We start from the raw sequence: 17435 nt of genomic DNA, 5'->3' as shown, positions 1-17435 counted from the left end.
GAAAAAAATGTCCCGAGTTATCAAATGATACCGAAAAACTAACAAGAACCACTCGCATTACGGTGTTTTTATTTGGAGAAAGACTGGGCAATGGTCGCTTGCTTTTGAGATGAAAATGGCACGACAATGATTATTTTTTACAATTTTGCAAATGCTTTATTTCGTGCGCACTGTCGGGAGCGCCGAAGCAGAACTGCTCAAAAGTAGTAAATTTCTGCCCAGCAACCTTCATGGTGTGACACGGTGAACTTCGAGCTCCATCACTACTGTCACACCTGTCACTTGTAAGGAGGTTTACAAGGGTTGAACGTTCCAAAGCGACTCGGGCTACGAGGGACACCTTATTGAAAGTCTCAGAAAATTCCGACCACCTGGGGTTCTTTAACGTGCACTGACATCGCACAGTATACACGAGCCTCTAGAATTTCGCCTCCATCGAAATTCGACCGTCGCAGCCGGGATCGAACCCGCGTCTTTCAGGTCAGTAGCTGAGCGCCATAACCACTGATCCACCGCAGCGGTACTAGTGAGGAGGCTTCACTGCACAAACAGCATACAGCACGAACAGCAGTGCACAGTTTCAGCACACTGGAAGCACCGAAGAAAAAGAACCACACATACAGAAGTGCTCGTGCCAATCAGCCCTGCTGTGCTCGTTTAGCTGGATGATATGAGTTAGCGAGAAACTTAGAAGAGCAAAACCGAAATTACGCGGTCCGACTGATCTCAAGACGGGGCTGTAGATTTTTCATCACGGCTGTTGTTGCAGACACGTCAGAAGTGCACGCATGGCTCTGCAGCAGCATAGAATCCAGGTTTGAGCAGGGCTGTTTGGATGATCGCTCGCCACGCCAGTCATACTTGGATGCAGCCTCCATTCAGAGGCCTGTTTGAATTAACCAATGCGAAACCCGTAGCATTGGAATTAGCGAGCGTATAAAGCCATAGGCTTACATGGGTGTTGGCCAGGAAAGGGCAGGCAGTTTGAACTATCTGGATTTCCAAATTAATGTAGGTCAAATTAACGAGATTTTATTATACACCACAACTTGCATAGGTTCTTGTTCATTAATTTTTGTCCGCAACGCCTCACATTTTTGTCCGCAGATGACACACACACAGACAGGCCCACTGTACTGGAAATATAGCTTAATAGATTGTCTTGCTGGGCAAGTTGGTAAAGAGAACTATAGAACGAGAGAAATATAGCTTAAAAGAACGTCTTGCTGGGCAAGTTGGCAAAGAGAATGAAAAGTAGAGAGAGGGTGTGGCACCAAACATGGGTGATCATTCACGAAGTGCGCCAAAGGTGTTGTCTACGAAATTCCCCTCTCGTGCGGCCGCTGATATATAGGGCAAACTGGGCGCTGCATTAACGAGCAAATCAGGGAACACGAAAGAAACGTTGAGCAAGATAAAGAAGGCCCAAATATGCCTAAGCATATAAGGTCCCGCCCGTCACGCTCTTGTGAGCCATGTTTTTCCGGTGCGCGAATTCTATCAAAAAGCAAAGATACAAAAGCCAGAGAATTAATCGAAGCTGTTTTTATAACAAAGAAAGGAAGCATGTGCATCAGCGACACGTCCATATCTTTGTATAAGGCTGAGAACAATTCTTTCATGCGTTCGCTATCATATCAACTTTGAAGATGATAGCATTCCTTGCTTGTATGATGGTATATATTTGTCCGTGTTGCCTTCAAATAAATCAGTTGTGAGTGGCGCTCCGTCCAGTCTTTCTGCCTTGTGTTGTGTCTGTTTTTTGCGCCTGTAACCAAAGATGTACAGTTACCAACTTGCCCAGCAGGACGTTCTTTTAATACATATCACAGACAGATGATGAAGCATTTTATGTTGCTCATGAATTTCGTGTGTATTTAAAAAAAAACGTAAATATGCCACATTTTAGGCTATGACAAAGGACTACAAATATGTAAAACATTTTCTGCTGGGAGATTATTTGTGACTGATAGGGAAGCACAATGCTTTTACAATGTTCAAAAAAAATTTAGAGGACTAAAAAAAATTTCCTAAACTTTTTATTGTGGTTAGTTTTGCAGTCATCTGGAAAATTCAAAGGGATTTCAAATGACAGGAAAATTTTTCCCCAGAAATACCGAGGGAAATTACATTCAGCGGTGTGATATAGGGTCATAAATTTTCTTAAAGAAATCGGGTAGGGTCAAGCGCAAAGTCTGGCACAGAATGAAACGATTCCATGTGACAATAATAATCAAGCAATTCTTGTGCTCCCACCCCTTCCGTATGAAACACCCCCAAAGTGGGGTCTTTGAGGTGATAAAGTGAAATGGTATGAAGCCAACAACGGAGCCATTTTAAAACACTAGCAAACAGTGCCCTCTGAACTCAGCACTGTGCACCTGACACAGATTGTAATGAAGTGAACACACCATATATGCAGTGACCTCGTACAGTTGTACCACTTATCCTGTCCACTGTTCGCACTGGCAGCCCACTGCACTGAGGTGTGCACCGAGGCGTGCACCAAGGCGTGCACCGAGGCCCGCTCGAACTGTAAAGGGCCCTAAAATTTGTTGGAATAACGCAGAACTGAAGACAGCCAGACTGGAACCAGGGACTGACATACTGCGCAGTGCAGCTACCTGCGCTGGAGGTGCATTTGTGCAAGCACTCAGGAGTGAGGGCAAGTGACAGCCTGGGACATGTCTCTGACCCACTTGTCCGCATTTTGTGGTGCACTAAATGTCGTCTGAACACTGAAAAGGAAACATTTTTCTAGTACTCCTCAAAACCCTTGACATAGCTAACGGATGATGTCATTGCACTGCTCTGACCAAAGCCCTTACCTCAGCCAACTTGGCCTGGATGCGGCTTATCAGGCGGCGACACTGGCACTTGAGGGAGTGCCGCATGCCGGGCACCTGGGTCTGGCTCAACTGCTTCAGGAGCTGCTCCCCCTGGCTGCAGGGACCAGATCACATAGCGCAAAGGCCACTTTTCAAAGGGACCTCAAGCATCCTAGCCAAATCAAATCATTTTATTTAACCAGATGTATGCTGGTAGGAGCACCTGGGTGACCACTACAGGATGGGACGTGGTGGACATACATACAAGCACTGCAGAATAAATAGAACAGCAAAACAAATGCATTTACACAAGTGTTAACACATGACGATATGCAATATAAAACATTTATCGTGATAAAGCACTAATGCTGAAACAGTGCAATCAATAGTCATCAAACCGTGAGTGCAGCGGCACATTGCAGATGCTGAACAGCAGGCCCTACTTGAGCTGTCAGTCAGTACTCAGTTATATATACATGTAAGTACAGCCATGTATAAAATTTTTCAAAACGCCGGAGCGGCGTTTTCAAGCTGCCTCTGCGCCACTAGGCAGCGCAGTGGCTGCGTCGAGGCTGCGCTGGGCGATGACTAGGTGCATGCACATCCTATATTCATCCGCTTGCGTGTATGATACAAAAGTAAAAACAGCACTAACTTTTACACAAACCACACAGAAAGACCAGACAGGGCGGGAAAAAACAGCGCTAATTTTTACTTTTGTTACACAATGTTACACCAACTAGCCCAGCAAGAGGTACTGTTAAACGAGCCTGTCTGATAGCTCGTTTCGCGTGATCAGCTGTTTTTTCCGAGTTTGGCTGCGGGCGGCCCCTTTTCGCCGCTCGAGCTCGTCAGCGGCCTGATGGCCGCCATACTCGGCGCGTAGCCCGGCAACTGCGATGACAGTGCACATTCAGGGCGCTCGTCGCATTTATATCCAGTTTTTTTTTTTTTTTAAGGAGAGAAAGCGCTATTCTTTTTTTCTTTTTGCTAATCATTTGCAGCTTCTTGCCAGCGAATCAGGCCGGGTTTTTGCAAACAGTCCGCTGTATCAAAACCACTTATCGAGGTGGAGATTCAGTCGCCCCTCAATGACTATCTTTACCGAGCAACGTAACCACTTTGTAACTGTTGTGCCGCCAGAAAATGTAAAGGACCGACAGAATTCATAGGCAGCAAATTTATTGCCACAAAAGAAAAAATGTACATCAACAAAAACGCAATCCAGGCATCCATCACAGAAGCCGCTTTCTACTATTTGGAAAAGTCACTGTCGGCTGCAATCACGCTTGCGAAACGCGCAGCATCCATTTGTAGAAAGAACAGACGTCTGTAAAGCACGAAACCTTTACTCTGTCTTGATGGCCGCCTGTAAATTATCCGCTTTGGCATTCCCAAAATGCGAGTTCATTTGGTCAGCTTTTATCAAGCCTCACACATTTCTATGGTGTCCGCCTGTCCCTTCGGCGATCGTGCTATATCTGCCGCACGCCGCGGCCTCCAGGCACAGCACTCACTCTCTCCGAAGCCTGCACAGGACTTTTGTCCCGCTGAAATAGACGGCATTTATCCCAGAATGGTCCACCAAGGACGTAGGGCAGGAGGCATCCTCAATATTGTCCACGTAACAGTCTGTCGATTGTCACTAGAGGTCTGAGCCCTCTCCTTGACATGCGGCCCAGACAGCCGCACAGCAGTGACCATTGGCAGACACACTTTGCATGTTTGCGCTCAGCGCCTGCTTTCAGTAACCTGATATCTGCCAATTCTCGAGCAGTGCATTGAAGCCGAAATATTACATACAGAGTTGGCAAGAGGTAGATGACAGTGCAAGTTGCGGTCTTCAGTTCCGATGTGATTATGCTGACACATGCTCTAACTGATCTGTTGGTAGATAAGTGAGAGAGCGTGAGCTCTAGTTTTACATAACATCTAATGTTTCTGCTTTGTCATCAATGTTCCTCGATTTATGATTGGTTAGTGTTATCCAGCAAAACCTATATAGCCTCATCCAGAATTTATTTGCAAAGATGCAAAGATGCAAAGATGCCTCCGAGGACTGATCGCTCGCTTCTTTGTAGAAGGCCTTCCCCAGAACGAAATAGCCCGTCGGACTGGTCGGTCCAAATCCGCTGTAGCCCGTACCATCTGAGTTTTTCAGAATGAAGACAGCCTTGCCGACGCCAAGCGCTCAGGTCAATCCAGAGCCACACGATAGGAGGATGATTTCCTAATCGTAGCCACAGCTGTGGCCAACCCATTCATTAGTGCCAGAGAAATCTGCAAGGAGCTCTCGCATTGACGGTATCTTCGAAGACCATCAGGCGACAGCTGAAAGAGACTGGCCTGCGATCTTGCGTGGCTGCCCAGAAACCGCACCTTATGGATAAACAGCGCCGTGAACACCTCGAGTTTGCCAATGCTTTGAAAGACTGGACCATTGACGACTGGGCCGAAGTCATAGTCACGGACGAGGCCACATCTTCGACCCGTTGGGATCAGAAGTGCAGAGTTTGGCGACCAGAGAGTTGCAAGTATTCATATCTTTTTTTTTCGTTATCATATAATGTTGATCGTTTTGGCGTGATTGAGCTTGTGGCACTTAATGTCACGAAGAGCCTCAGACTATGAAGGACACCATAGTGGAGGGCTCCGGAATAATTTCGACCACCTTGGGATGTTTAACATGCACTGACATTGCACAGCACATGGGCCTCTTGCATCAGTTCGCCTCCATCGAAATGCTGCCGCCGCGGCCGGGATGGAGCGCGCTGAATGTTTTGTATGAGGAATATGATCATAGGTGCAGGCTGGACACCACTGCTTCGGCATACAATATTATAGACATTGCTCTAGAACCACCCATCGCAAAAGCGACTAGAACTACCCCTCCCTGCTTAGAAGTGAAGCTACAAGTTTTTAAAAAGTGACTGCTGCTAATATACAACTATGGTTTCTTAGAGGCGTGGTTAGTACCATTCAGAGCTGTTTAACACAAGCGCAAAAGCGTGCTTCACTGAAAACATTGTTTTGATCCTAAACCAAATTCTGGCAGGTGTCTCAAGCTAAGGCGTGGTGCCATTTTTTTTTTCCCCATGCACAGGCATGTCTCACCATACGTGCAAAGCACGCTTGCCAACGGTCGCAGCTCTGTGGCTGTCTGGGGCGTCATGACAACGAACGGCCTCGGACCACTAGTGAGGACTGACAGACCCTTTGCCTCAGATTCGTATGTGGACATTATTGACAACATGTTCCTGCCCTACATCCTTGACGGACCTTTCCCAGATGGATGCTATTTATTGCAGCAGGACAGGAGTCCTGTACACACATCACGAAGAGTGAGTGCTTTGCTCAAACCACGTGGCGTGCGACGGCTACAGTGGCCACCGAAGGGAGCAGACATGAACCCTATAGAGAATGTGTGGGGCATTATGAAAGCCAACCTCATGAGGTCCCACATTGGGAATGCCAACGCGGACCTATTGTGGGCAGCCATCAAGAGCGAGTGGGACAGGCTTCGCGACGACACAGATGTCACCCGTTCCCTCTATGAGTCTATGCCACGCCACTTGGCAAGCGTGGTTGCTGCTAATGGAGGATTCTCCAAGTATTAGAAAGTGGCCTTTCCATTGCCACCTGGACTGTTTTTGTTTTCTGTCGTTTTTTTTGTAGCAATTCAATAAATTTGTTGCCTATGAATTCCTTCGTTTCCTTACACTTTACGGTGGCACAATATTTATGAAGTGGTTACGATGCATGTCAACGGTGGCTGTTAAGGGGAATCAAGAAGTGGTTTTGACAGACAGCGGGCAGTAGCGCACAGCCATCATCTACAGTAGGCCAGAAGTTACAAATGATTACCAAAAAGAGAAAAAAAGAACAGGGCTTTCTTTCCATAAAAAACAAAAAAGCAGGATATAAATTCGAGGGCGCGGTGAATGCGCACCGTCACGGCAGTCGCCGGGGCGCGCCCCGAGTACAGCTGCCATCAGGCGGCCGACGAGCGCGAGCAGCGAAAAGCGGCCGCCCGTGGCCAAACTCCGAAAAAACAGCTGATCACTCGAAACAAGCTATCAGACAGGCAAGCGGACGAATATAGGGCGCGCATGCGCCTAGTCATCGTCCAGCACAGCCTCGACGCGGCCACTGCGCCACCAAGTGGCGCAGAGGCAGCTTGAAAACGCCTCCGGCATCTCGCAAAATTTTGTCCATGACTTTACAATACATGTGCAAGTAAGAAAAAGCAACAAGTAATAACAATCAAGCGCAATTGTTAAGTAATACGAAAGGCACAACTGCTTCAACAAATGTGTTCCACAGGACCAATATTCGGAGTATTGCTTGTGTGGTTCTTTAAACTGCATCATCAAATGGTTTGATGTGTGCTTAGTGTCAAATTTGTGCCTAATTAGCAGTGAGGAGAGATTATGTTGCAATGATTGGATTTTATAATTAGTTCAGAAGCCCGGAATGAATCAGCTATCAGTGTTTCTTTCTGATACAATGCGCTCAAGATGTCCTAATAATGCAGTAGAATTAAGAATTCACGGAAGAAACTTCCTGAAAGTTATAATGTACATAAAACACAAAATTGGTACAAGAAAGACAGGAGGTGATATTGTCACGAAGTGGTGACTGGAGTCCGGACAGCAGAAAGGCTACGAAAACGGTGTCTAACCAAAACTCATTTGGGCTGACTTGCGTCCACAATGGCCTGAATCACTCAGCGCCGGTGGTGCAGCAAGCGCCCGCCGCTCTCGGCCATGCTCAATTTAAAGCTGGCAGCGAACTTCCGAGATGCGGCGTGCAAAGCTACTGCAACATTCTGGAACAACCTAGAATCTGCTTCGCCTGGGTGCGAACAACCGAGATAAATCTGGCCACATCTTGCATCTCAAACAAAGCGATAAAACGGCGTGCTGGCAGCTTTGAAAAATGAACAAACACTACAAAGTTTCACGGCATTACTCCCCTCTCAAAGAAGCATCGACCCAATGCTTTAAAACAAATAAGGCAGCTAGAAACAAATAAAACAGATTGTGCAAAAATTAACGAGTGTGGAAACACAGCGTCGTTTAGCACACATAATACGGCTTTAGACGGACAACATGGACAACTTCTGGTCGTACGCAGCATCGCTGGGATGCTGTCATTTCATCACGGACAACTTCATAGTCCAGTTCACCTAGTCGACGAAGAACTTTGTACAGGGCGAAATAGTGGCGCAAAAGCTTTTCACTCAATCCGCACTGGCGAATGGGAGTCCAAACCTAGACTCGGTCTCCTGGCTTGTATTCCGTGTTGAGTCTTCGTAAGTTGTATCATCTGGCATCGGTCCACTACTGGCCTTTGATCTGCAATCGGGGAAGTCTTCGGGCTTCTTCTGTACGTTGAAGGTAGGCGGCGACGTCGATGTTATCTTCTTCGGTAACATTGGGCAGCATGGCGTCTAGCGTGGTCATGACCTCCCTGCCATGGACGAGCTTAAAGGCTTCATCTGGGTGGTCTCCTGCACTACGGTGTTGTAGGCGAAGACGACGTAAGGCAGGATGACGTCCCAGGTCTTGTGTTCAGCATCGACGTACATGGCGAGCATATCGGCGACGGTTTTGTTCAGGCGCTCGGTCAGTCCGTTGGTCTGCGGATGGTATGTAGTTGTCCTCCTGAGACTGGTTTGGTTGTAACACAGGATGGCTTGCGTTAGTTCCGCCCTGAATGCTGTTCCTCTGTCTGTGATGAGCACATCAGGGGCGTCGTGTCGCAGAAGAATGCACTCCATGAAAAATTTGGCGACTTCTGCTGCTGTTCCGTTCGGTAGGGCTTTTGCCTCGGCGTAGCGGGTCAGGTAGTCGGTCGCTATGATGATCCATTTGTTTCCTGACATTGAATTTGGGAAAGGGCCAAACAAGTCCATGCTTATCTGCTGAAAGGGCCTTGAGGGAGGTTTAATGGGGCTCAGAAATCCTGCTGGTCGGGTGGGAGGGATCTTTTGTCGCAGACAATCTCTACAGGTTTTCACATAATGTGTGACATCGCCAGACAGTCGAGGCCAGTAATACTTGTCTTTAATGCGGTGGAGGGTGCGAGTAAACCCGAGATGTCCAGCTGTCAGCTCATTGTGTGAAGCATGTAGAACTTCTTCGCGGAGACAAGCAGGTACAACAAGGAGGTAGGCTGTTTTGCTCGCAGCGAAGTTTTTCTTTACGAGGACATCATTCTGTACACAGAAGGAAGACAGTCCTCGCTTGAATGAAGCGGAGGGCGACGAAACCTTGCCTTCCAAGTACTTGATGAGGCGTTCTAGGCCGGGGTCCAAGCGTTGCTGCTGTGCAAAAGAGCTGGGGCTGATGCGTCCCAGGAAGGCGTCCTCATTGTTGTACGGTGGCGGTGCATCTACAGGGGCTCGTGAGAGGCAATGGGCGTCAGAGTGCTTGCGTCTGGACTTGTAAACGACGGTGACGTCAAACTCCTTGAGGCGCAGACTCCGAGCGAGGCGGCAAGACGGGTCCTTCAAATTGGCAAGCCAGCACAGCGCATGGTGATCGCTGACCACCTTGAATGATCGTCCGTACAGGTATGGGTGAAATTTCAACGTAGCCCAGGTGATGGCAAGGCACTCCTTCTCAGTTGTTGAATAGTTAGCCTCGGCCTTGGAAAGGGAATGGCTAGTGCATGCGATGTCTTTCTCCAGCCCGTCGCTTTTTGAACGAGGACGGTGCCTAGGCCCACGCTGCTTGAGTCTGTATGAACTTCATTATCGGCGTTTTCATCAAAATGCGCAAGGATCGGTGGAGACTGTAAACGACGCTGAAGTTCTTTGAAGGCTTCTGCTTGCAGCGCTTCTCATTTAAATGGCACAGCTACCTTCGTCAGTTGGGTCAGGGGCTCGACAATACGCAAAAAGTTTTTCACGAATCGTCGCTAATATGCACACAGTCCAAGGAATCTGCGCACTGCTTTCTTAATGGCCGGCGGTGGAAACTGTTCAATAGCAGCTGTTTTCTGCGTGTCTGGGCGTACTCCCTCCTTGCTAACGACGTGGCCTAGAAACAGCAGCTCTTCATAGGCAGAGTGGCACTTCTCTGTTTTCAAGGTTAGGCCAGATGACTTAATGGCGTCTAGTACTGTTCGAAGTCGCTCCTTTTTGAATGCCCGCTGCTCTCGGCCATGCTGAATTTAAAGCTGCAGCGAACTTTCGAGATACGGCGTGCAAAGCTACTACAACGTTCTGGAACAACCTAGAGTCGGCTCCACCTGGGTGCGAACAATCGAGATAAATCTGGTCGCGTCTTGAATCGCAAACAAAGCAATAAACCGGTGTGCCGGCAGCTTTGAAGAACAGACAAACACTACACAGTTTCGGGGCAATATTATATGTCACAAATAAGGCACTAATGCGAGACAGGTATTGGTGGCTTCCAATATAGCGCATAGTCCATTTTTGGAGGATAAGAATTTTACGCATGTCAGTGTTTGTTGTTGTACCCCACACAAGAGTGCAGTAGTAGATGTGGGAAGCAAATAATGCATGACATTCGGCAATGTGAAATAGCACCAATCACCTTGGAAGTCTTTTGGCATGCAAGTCCCAGTTCAAGCTGCTATTAAATGCGACTCCTAGTATTTTATGAACAATTTCAATATTCTGGCCATCATAGGTGATGGCGTGATTTAACTGATATGTTTTATTTTTTTCTTTACCTTTCGTCTTCGTTGGATTAACTTTCAGCCCTATTGACTATGACCACGATGATAACTTTACAACAAATTCTTGGCATTACTTTCTCAAGATATCTTCATTTGGACCGGGCATAAGTATGGAACACTCGCCGGCATATATGATAAATTTACTTGATCTGTCAATGCGAACAATACCACTGATAAAGACACTGAACAACAGCGGCCCCAACAGGCTTCCCTGCGGAACACCATTAATGGATGGCAAAAAGATGGAGGTGTGATTACCCAAACTTACCATTGAGTTTTATTGCTTAAGTAGGATTTAATCAATTGCAGAGGTGTACCACGAACTTCGCACCAGGATAGTTTAGTAATGAGAATGCTGTGGCTTAAACAGTCAAAAACCTTAGCGAAATCTACGAAAAGGCCAACGGTGAAGAGATTTCAACCAATGCTGTCCAGCATAGTAAGGGCAGTTTCAGTTGGTTTCCCTGCTCTCAAGCCGTGTGAATCATCAAAGAAGACACAGCAAAATATTTCACGAGGTGCGAAAATATGGGCTTTTCCAACCCTTTCAACAAGACTGGAATGATGCTAACCAGCCTGTAATTAGTCACAATGTTCTTATCGCCACCTTTAAAAGATGACAAACTCTAGAACGTTTCATTTCATTACGAAAGACACCACATTCAAAAGTTATGTTTAATATGTACACTAGTACGGAAAGAAGGAACTCAAACATGCTTTGCCAGCTTAGTTTGCAAGTTATCACGACCTAAAGTGATGCTGTTATTTACGCTACTGAATGTTCTGGACAGTTCTGTTTTGTCTGTAGGTTCCATAAAGAAACTTAACGGGGCTATAAATTATATTTTCATCCAGTGTCTGTGACGTTGCGCCTATGATGAAGAAATGGTTATTGAAGTAACGTGCAAGTGACTTGCTAGCGAGTTCCTTACCGTCAACAAGCATTTTATCAGGGCCTGAGTTGAAACTGTTACGGCCCAAGACATTGTTTACTACTTTCCATGCTATGTTGGGTTGTTTTGTAGACACATCAGCAAATAGGTGGTGATAATATGCAAGCTTAGCCCGTTTGATCTTGGAATTGAGTTTATACCAAGTCCTTTTGAATTCCTCAAAAGGCATACACGTGCACAGAAACGAATGGTACAGACGGTTTTTATGCATTATCATCCTCAAGTGACATCGCGTAATCCTCCTTTGATAAACCTTGGAGTCCAAGGAACCTAGTCTCTCGATGGCTGTATACTTCTGTAGCATTGTAAAATACCTAAGCACCCATGAATATGTACCCTTGTACCCCAGTGCCGGAAAGAATGGCCCTGTAGCAAAATGTTCTCTCTATTCAAAAGTTGAAGCTATGTGCAATGCCATCCTCACAGCTTTGAAGCATCCTTTGCATCTTGGAGCTCTGCGATGTTTCCATGTTTGCAATACAAGTTTTATTTTTTCGCGAGGCGTTGCCCAGAGATGGCCCAAGCGCCATCTGCAGAAGGTGGTCATGCGAGGGCAGTGCTTTGCTGAATGCTTGCCTTTGACACGAGGCTTTCTATTGCAGTTGCTTTTCTGGCCACAGCCTCTTGTTGCCAATATTTTTTTATTCTCAAGTTTGACAAGCTGGAGGCCATTTTTTTTTAATTCACTCAACTTCTCCTCCTTACAATGTGGAACATTTGACTCCTAAAGCAGTGCCACAGTGCAGCCAATTTGAAGCAATCGCAACTCTGTTTCTGTATCAGCAGTTTTGCGATGTTATGTTGGCAACGTGAGTACCATGGAAGCCAAATCACAATCCATCCAAAGTAAAAACCAGTCAAAATGTCATTGTTTGTGTTCACTGAGATCCCGTGCTTCATGCATCATAGCATCGTATTCTTTAGATGTGGCATCGTTCTCAGTGCAGTTGTTTAGACTATTACTGCTTCCTGTAGTCCACATGATGGCAAAATGTGCACAGTAGGATGCTCGTTTTCTTCACCCTGCTTCAATCATGGTGTTGGCTTCGTTTCGTGGACATCTGACCTCCAAGGTGAAGAGGTCGCTGGTGGACTCAAAAGCCCACCTTGTTATCCAAGGCGCCCGTGTGCTGTGTGATGTCAGTGCACGTTAAAGATCCCCAGGTGGTCGAAATTATTCCGGAGCCCTCCACTACAGCACCTATTCTTCCTTTCTTCTTTCCCTCCCTCCTTTATCCTTTCCCTTAGGGCACGGTTCAGGTGTCCAAAGATATATGAGACAGATACTGCGCCATTTCCTTTCCCCAAAAAACCAATTATTATTATTATTATTATTCTGGGGGAAGGAGGGGGGGGGGGGGGGTGATGACATTTGTGCTGCAGCCACTGGACATCTGACAGGGTGCGGAAACTGTACACCGAATGGATCCTGGCAGGATAAGGCTCCGATTCCCTCAGGAAGCACCAAGCGACCATGATGCGCACCACAGATCGCCGAGTGGGCATTTGCTGCTTGGTACGTGTAGTCTGCTTCATGACATGGTCGTTGGGCCATTCAAGAAATGCTCGATATCAAATGACCTCGATGACACCGAGAATGACCTCGTCTGAGAGGCTGACAAATAATAGTGTGGGCAGAAAAAGAAAGAAAAATAATGTTGCCCAGCCCGCACCGCCTAGGGCACAACGGGCTTGTGAGGCTGACAATGAGGAGGAGGACTCAGTATCCCAGAAACCTGTCTATGAAAATGAGGAACAGTGAATTTTTTCGAAAAGAAGGCGAGTGTCGGCTGCGATTTCCATTAGCTGTACATATATATATATATATACTATATATATTTGACATGCGTTGTTGTCACGTTACATTCATGGTTATTTTTTCCCACTGGGCAGCATGCGAAGTCGCCCCTCGTGTTACATGCATGTCACGCATGGAGGAAGAAAAGCTTAGGAGAGGTCCTCGCGACCCCAGCTGCAAGGCAAGAAATGTGCTGGAAGCTGCATGTTTTCACAAGAACTACTGGGAGTCTTTGGCCAATAGCGCGGCATAGTTGTCTGCTGCGCATGCGCAAGCGCGCTGAGACAATGGACAACTAGTGAGGGGAAGCCCTCACATCTGGCGTCAAAAGATGTAATATAACGACCTCTCCGAAATTCTTCCCTTCCTCCATGGCATTGTGTTACATTAAAGTAAATACGATAATGTACGAACAGCAACCTATGAGGCACACACGACACGCCCACCGATGAAGACCTTGGAACACTGTCGCCACCTTGCCTTGGAGTGCCACAACTGCAGCACTCAAGTTAAAGGCACGTTAATCGTGGCTTATTAGCTGAGCGTGCAGTTCACAGACCTGCAAACTTCAGACACAGCTGAGGCGAGCACTTGGATCTGAGAGGAAGACCAACTCACAGCATCAGGTGCAACAGGCCATCAGGCTGAGATGCCAGATCGGGGTCACTGCTGCTCCGGGGCAGGCCCATGCTGCCCACCACACAAAGCTGTCGGTGGGCAGTGCCAGCAGCACGCTGCTCTCCTGCTGCACGGCTGCATTGCGGCCTCACTTTCTTCAGCAAGGACACCAGGTTCTGAAGGTTCGCAGGAAGCGAGTGACTGGTGGTGGCACTCTGAAAACACCAGAAGAAAAAAGCATGCGCTAAGTGTGTCATGGGAACTTCTACACAAAGGCCATTACCGATGAAAGTGACAAAACAGTTTGGCCAGACTGGTTTTCAACCTTACCCATTGCTAAGAGAGCAGGTCTCACTGCCTTCGCTCCAGATCTGGTGAGCTAAGGTGTCGCAATAAAGCACTGCAGGTGTACACTGCGCTGTGTCACAAATTTCTTCATCCCTAACACAATAATCATCCACTGCTTAGCAGTACACTCACCCATGAAGTCTTGGCACAGTTTTGCATTTCAATTGAGCAGCACCAACACAGCAGAATATAAATGCCTCAGCGTGCGGTTGCCATCAGGTGAAAGAGGGTCGAGACTAACTACTTGAAATGCTGCCAGCCAGCAGTGCAGAGAAGAAAGCCCACACCTTGGTCGGGATGAAAGGCACGTCTGCCACAGTGAGCCTGCACTGTTGGTGAAGCTGGCTGGACAAAGCAGGGGCATGCTGAACAGCAGGCATTGACCTTGCTCGGCGAGTTCTGTTTGGGGGTTTCGCCAGAGCTGGAGCTTCGAGTACCTAAAATCAAGCATAGTTGAGTAGATTACTGTGCCCATGTAAGACAACGGTAGCCACACAAAATGAATGCATTCTAAATACTGCCTCAACAAACGGGTCACAACATGCACTAAACGATATCCAAAGTTAGGGAGACAAAACCTATCACTTTGTTATCACGGCAGCATCCACAGAATGCAGCTTTCCATTCTTTAAGTTGTGAGCACATGTATGGTTCATGGAGCTTTTTTTTTTAATACGTAGCTTGCACGTGAAGTCACTTCCGCCCCCATCAAGCGTTGCCGGCCATGCTGTCGAACCATTCGGCCGTCCCCGCCCATCCTCCCTGTGATGCCTGACCACTCCTGCGACGCTTTGGATTATTTTTTTATCCTTTCGGGCGCGATGCCTACTCGACAGAGGATTGAGCCATTCAGTGCAGGTTACTACTCTGAAATTATTCGATCGGCATGCGTACGCTGCGCTGATGAAGTGAAAATTTGCGACGATTTATATGGGGTCGTACACGCTGTGACCGGGAGTCGACACAACGATGGGCGTTGATGTGTTCCCTGAAATGACCCACAGGGATATCGTGTACTCTTCCAGCTTTGCGATGTTGGAAGAAATGAAAGCCTTGAAATCATTGGAGGAACACAAGGATTTCTCCAGTCGGTGGGTGAGAAGCCTGTCTGCATTGCGACTACGGGACGAAAAGCTCAGCCTCAGCACGCCGCTTTCTCTGCCGTCGTCGCTTGCTGCGATCCCAACTGGCTTGCCTAGTGCTGTAGCCTGGATGTAGCGACACGGGCCCCACTCTGGGTTTGTGTTGTCAAACAAATCAGATGGTGTCAATCAGAACCGCAGCATTCACTTCAGGGTGTAGTCCTTGCTTCTCATGTTTTCGCAAACATTTAGTTCACGGCACAAGCCTCTTGCCTGTCACAAATTGTGCTCCACACACAAGTAAACTGGGGTTGTTGGTGTCCAAATCGTCGAGCCTAATGCGAGCCTAATGCGAGCCAACAACAGCCCGTGCCGATTCGTACTGAGAGTATTGGAGCGCTCGCACTTGTATGCCTACGATTATCTAACGAATGCAGAAGTTCATGTTAATCGGCTTCTTCTTTCGCCTGGAGCTGTGGCTATAGTTGGAGCACCCAAGGGTGGCACACAAAACCATACTGAATCTTTGGATGGACGAGCACCAACACGATGCGAGCTAACAGAGGTGGTGGTAAGAGGCGGTCTGGCGGTGGTTCAGCAGCATGGCCGACTGGCATCGCACGGCCACCGAATGTGACGTCGGTGCAAGCTACCTATTGGGTATCATGTAGCCAGCATGCATTCAAAGGCTGGTACTCGGCTGCTTAAGGTTTTTTTTTTTTTTTTTATGGCTATCTCGCCAAGCACGCACCTGATCCTGAAAAGAACTGCATTGAGAACAGAATCAACGTTAGAACCAGAGCATATTTTTGAACTGCCCAAGAATAACTTAAACTGCGATGATGTTTTCAAACTTAAGCCACAGTCGGCTATTGCTGTGGTTATGCCATGCCCCCCACCCCACCCCGCCTTAATACTAGCCGCACTTCGAGGCCTCGGATGTCACTCGCACATGAGCAGGCTGCTAAACGGCCGACGGATCACACCTTTGGAGTCGTGTCCCTCGACGCTCTTTCCTTGTCGTTTGAGTCGACGAAAACCTCGTCGTTGTCGTAGGTCCAAGACTTCGGGAGCGCCGCGTCAGGAGACACGTCGGGTGTGCTCCTGAGGTTAGTAGAAAAAGCCAGAACTCTCCGAGCGTAGCGCAGTTGCTCCCCAAGCAGGGCACATTGTGCTTCCACCAGCGCGATGTGCTCTCCCAGCTCTACGTAGTACATGGGTGAAAACACCACTCTCAGTGACAGCTGGCAAGACTCCCGTAGCACCACCCGATGCTGCCCTTACCTGCGCTAGCACACTCACTTGCAGCGCGCTTGTGGACCTCTAGTCGGTGAACCTTTTCCAACAGCCTGGCGAGGGACTGTATGACTTCTGAAAATTTGAAAATGAAAAATGCGTGAAGTCGACGGACACCATGCAAACTGACATATTTACGGCCTCACCATTGCCTTTCGTGCCGCGAAGGCCAGCAGTCTCCTCGAGTTGCAACGGCATTTTAAAATGTCTTGGTCGTTGCGGACGTTTCGCGCAAGCTGCACACACGAACCTGAAACCACACTCCTCCGGCAACTATAACCGCACCTCGAACACATATGCAGCAGCACAAGCTGGCATTGCTGGCATAACCCAGAACCACCAGACAGCGGTTTTGAATATGGATAGATGGATGATAATGGATTTACCCTTTGTATCAGGCAGCGGCTTGCGCCACCTAGTCTATACTTCCCCCATTGTTGATTTTTTTTTCCATTTTCCTTCAATATCGTTCTTAAAATGTTTAGTTTGCCTATATTTTTCCTCTCCAAATTCACCCCTCCCTTGATTTCGTCCACCAATCTTCCAGCCTCCCCTCCATCAACGTCACGCTTTTCTCATCCACTCGCCCATTCTCTACTGATCCGGAGTTCCCGGGTTCGAACCCGACCGCGGCGGCTGCGTTTTTATGGACGAAAAACGCTAAGGCGCCCGTGTGCTGTGCGATGTCAGTGCACGTTAAAGATCCCCATGTGGTCGAAATTATTCCGGAGCCCTCCACTATGGCACCTCTCTCTTCCTTCTTTCACTCCCTCCTTTAAAAGAAGGAAGAGAGAAAGGTGCG

The 17435-nt window shown here is 47.7% G+C and overlaps 1 protein-coding gene across 6 annotated transcripts in view; it reads right to left on the bottom strand.

Moving 5' to 3' along the window:
* The window catches only part of LOC144098256 (uncharacterized), a 41111-nt gene extending 23938 nt beyond the window's left edge, over positions 1-17173 (bottom strand). Inside the window, exons 1-7 of one of the 6 annotated variants that reach the window (XM_077630767.1) lie at positions 16780-17161; positions 16622-16708; positions 16324-16541; positions 14543-14692; positions 13908-14122; positions 2829-2943; positions 398-540 (exon numbers count right to left, since the gene is read on the bottom strand). In XM_077630767.1, the coding sequence (XP_077486893.1) occupies positions 538-540; positions 2829-2943; positions 13908-14122; positions 14543-14692; positions 16324-16541; positions 16622-16708; positions 16780-16831 (840 nt within the window). In that variant the 5' untranslated portion in view covers positions 16832-17161 and the 3' untranslated portion in view covers positions 398-537. The other 5 variants (XM_077630766.1, XM_077630765.1, XM_077630764.1 and 2 more) reach the window with 5 other exon arrangements.
* Between the last annotated feature and the right edge of the window lie 262 nt (positions 17174-17435).

The sequence above is a fragment of the Amblyomma americanum genome, chromosome 7, assembly GCF_052857255.1.
Source record: "Amblyomma americanum isolate KBUSLIRL-KWMA chromosome 7, ASM5285725v1, whole genome shotgun sequence".
Classification (NCBI taxonomy): Eukaryota; Metazoa; Arthropoda; class Arachnida; order Ixodida; family Ixodidae; genus Amblyomma; species Amblyomma americanum.
This window is presented reverse-complemented; position numbering and strand designations above follow the sequence as displayed.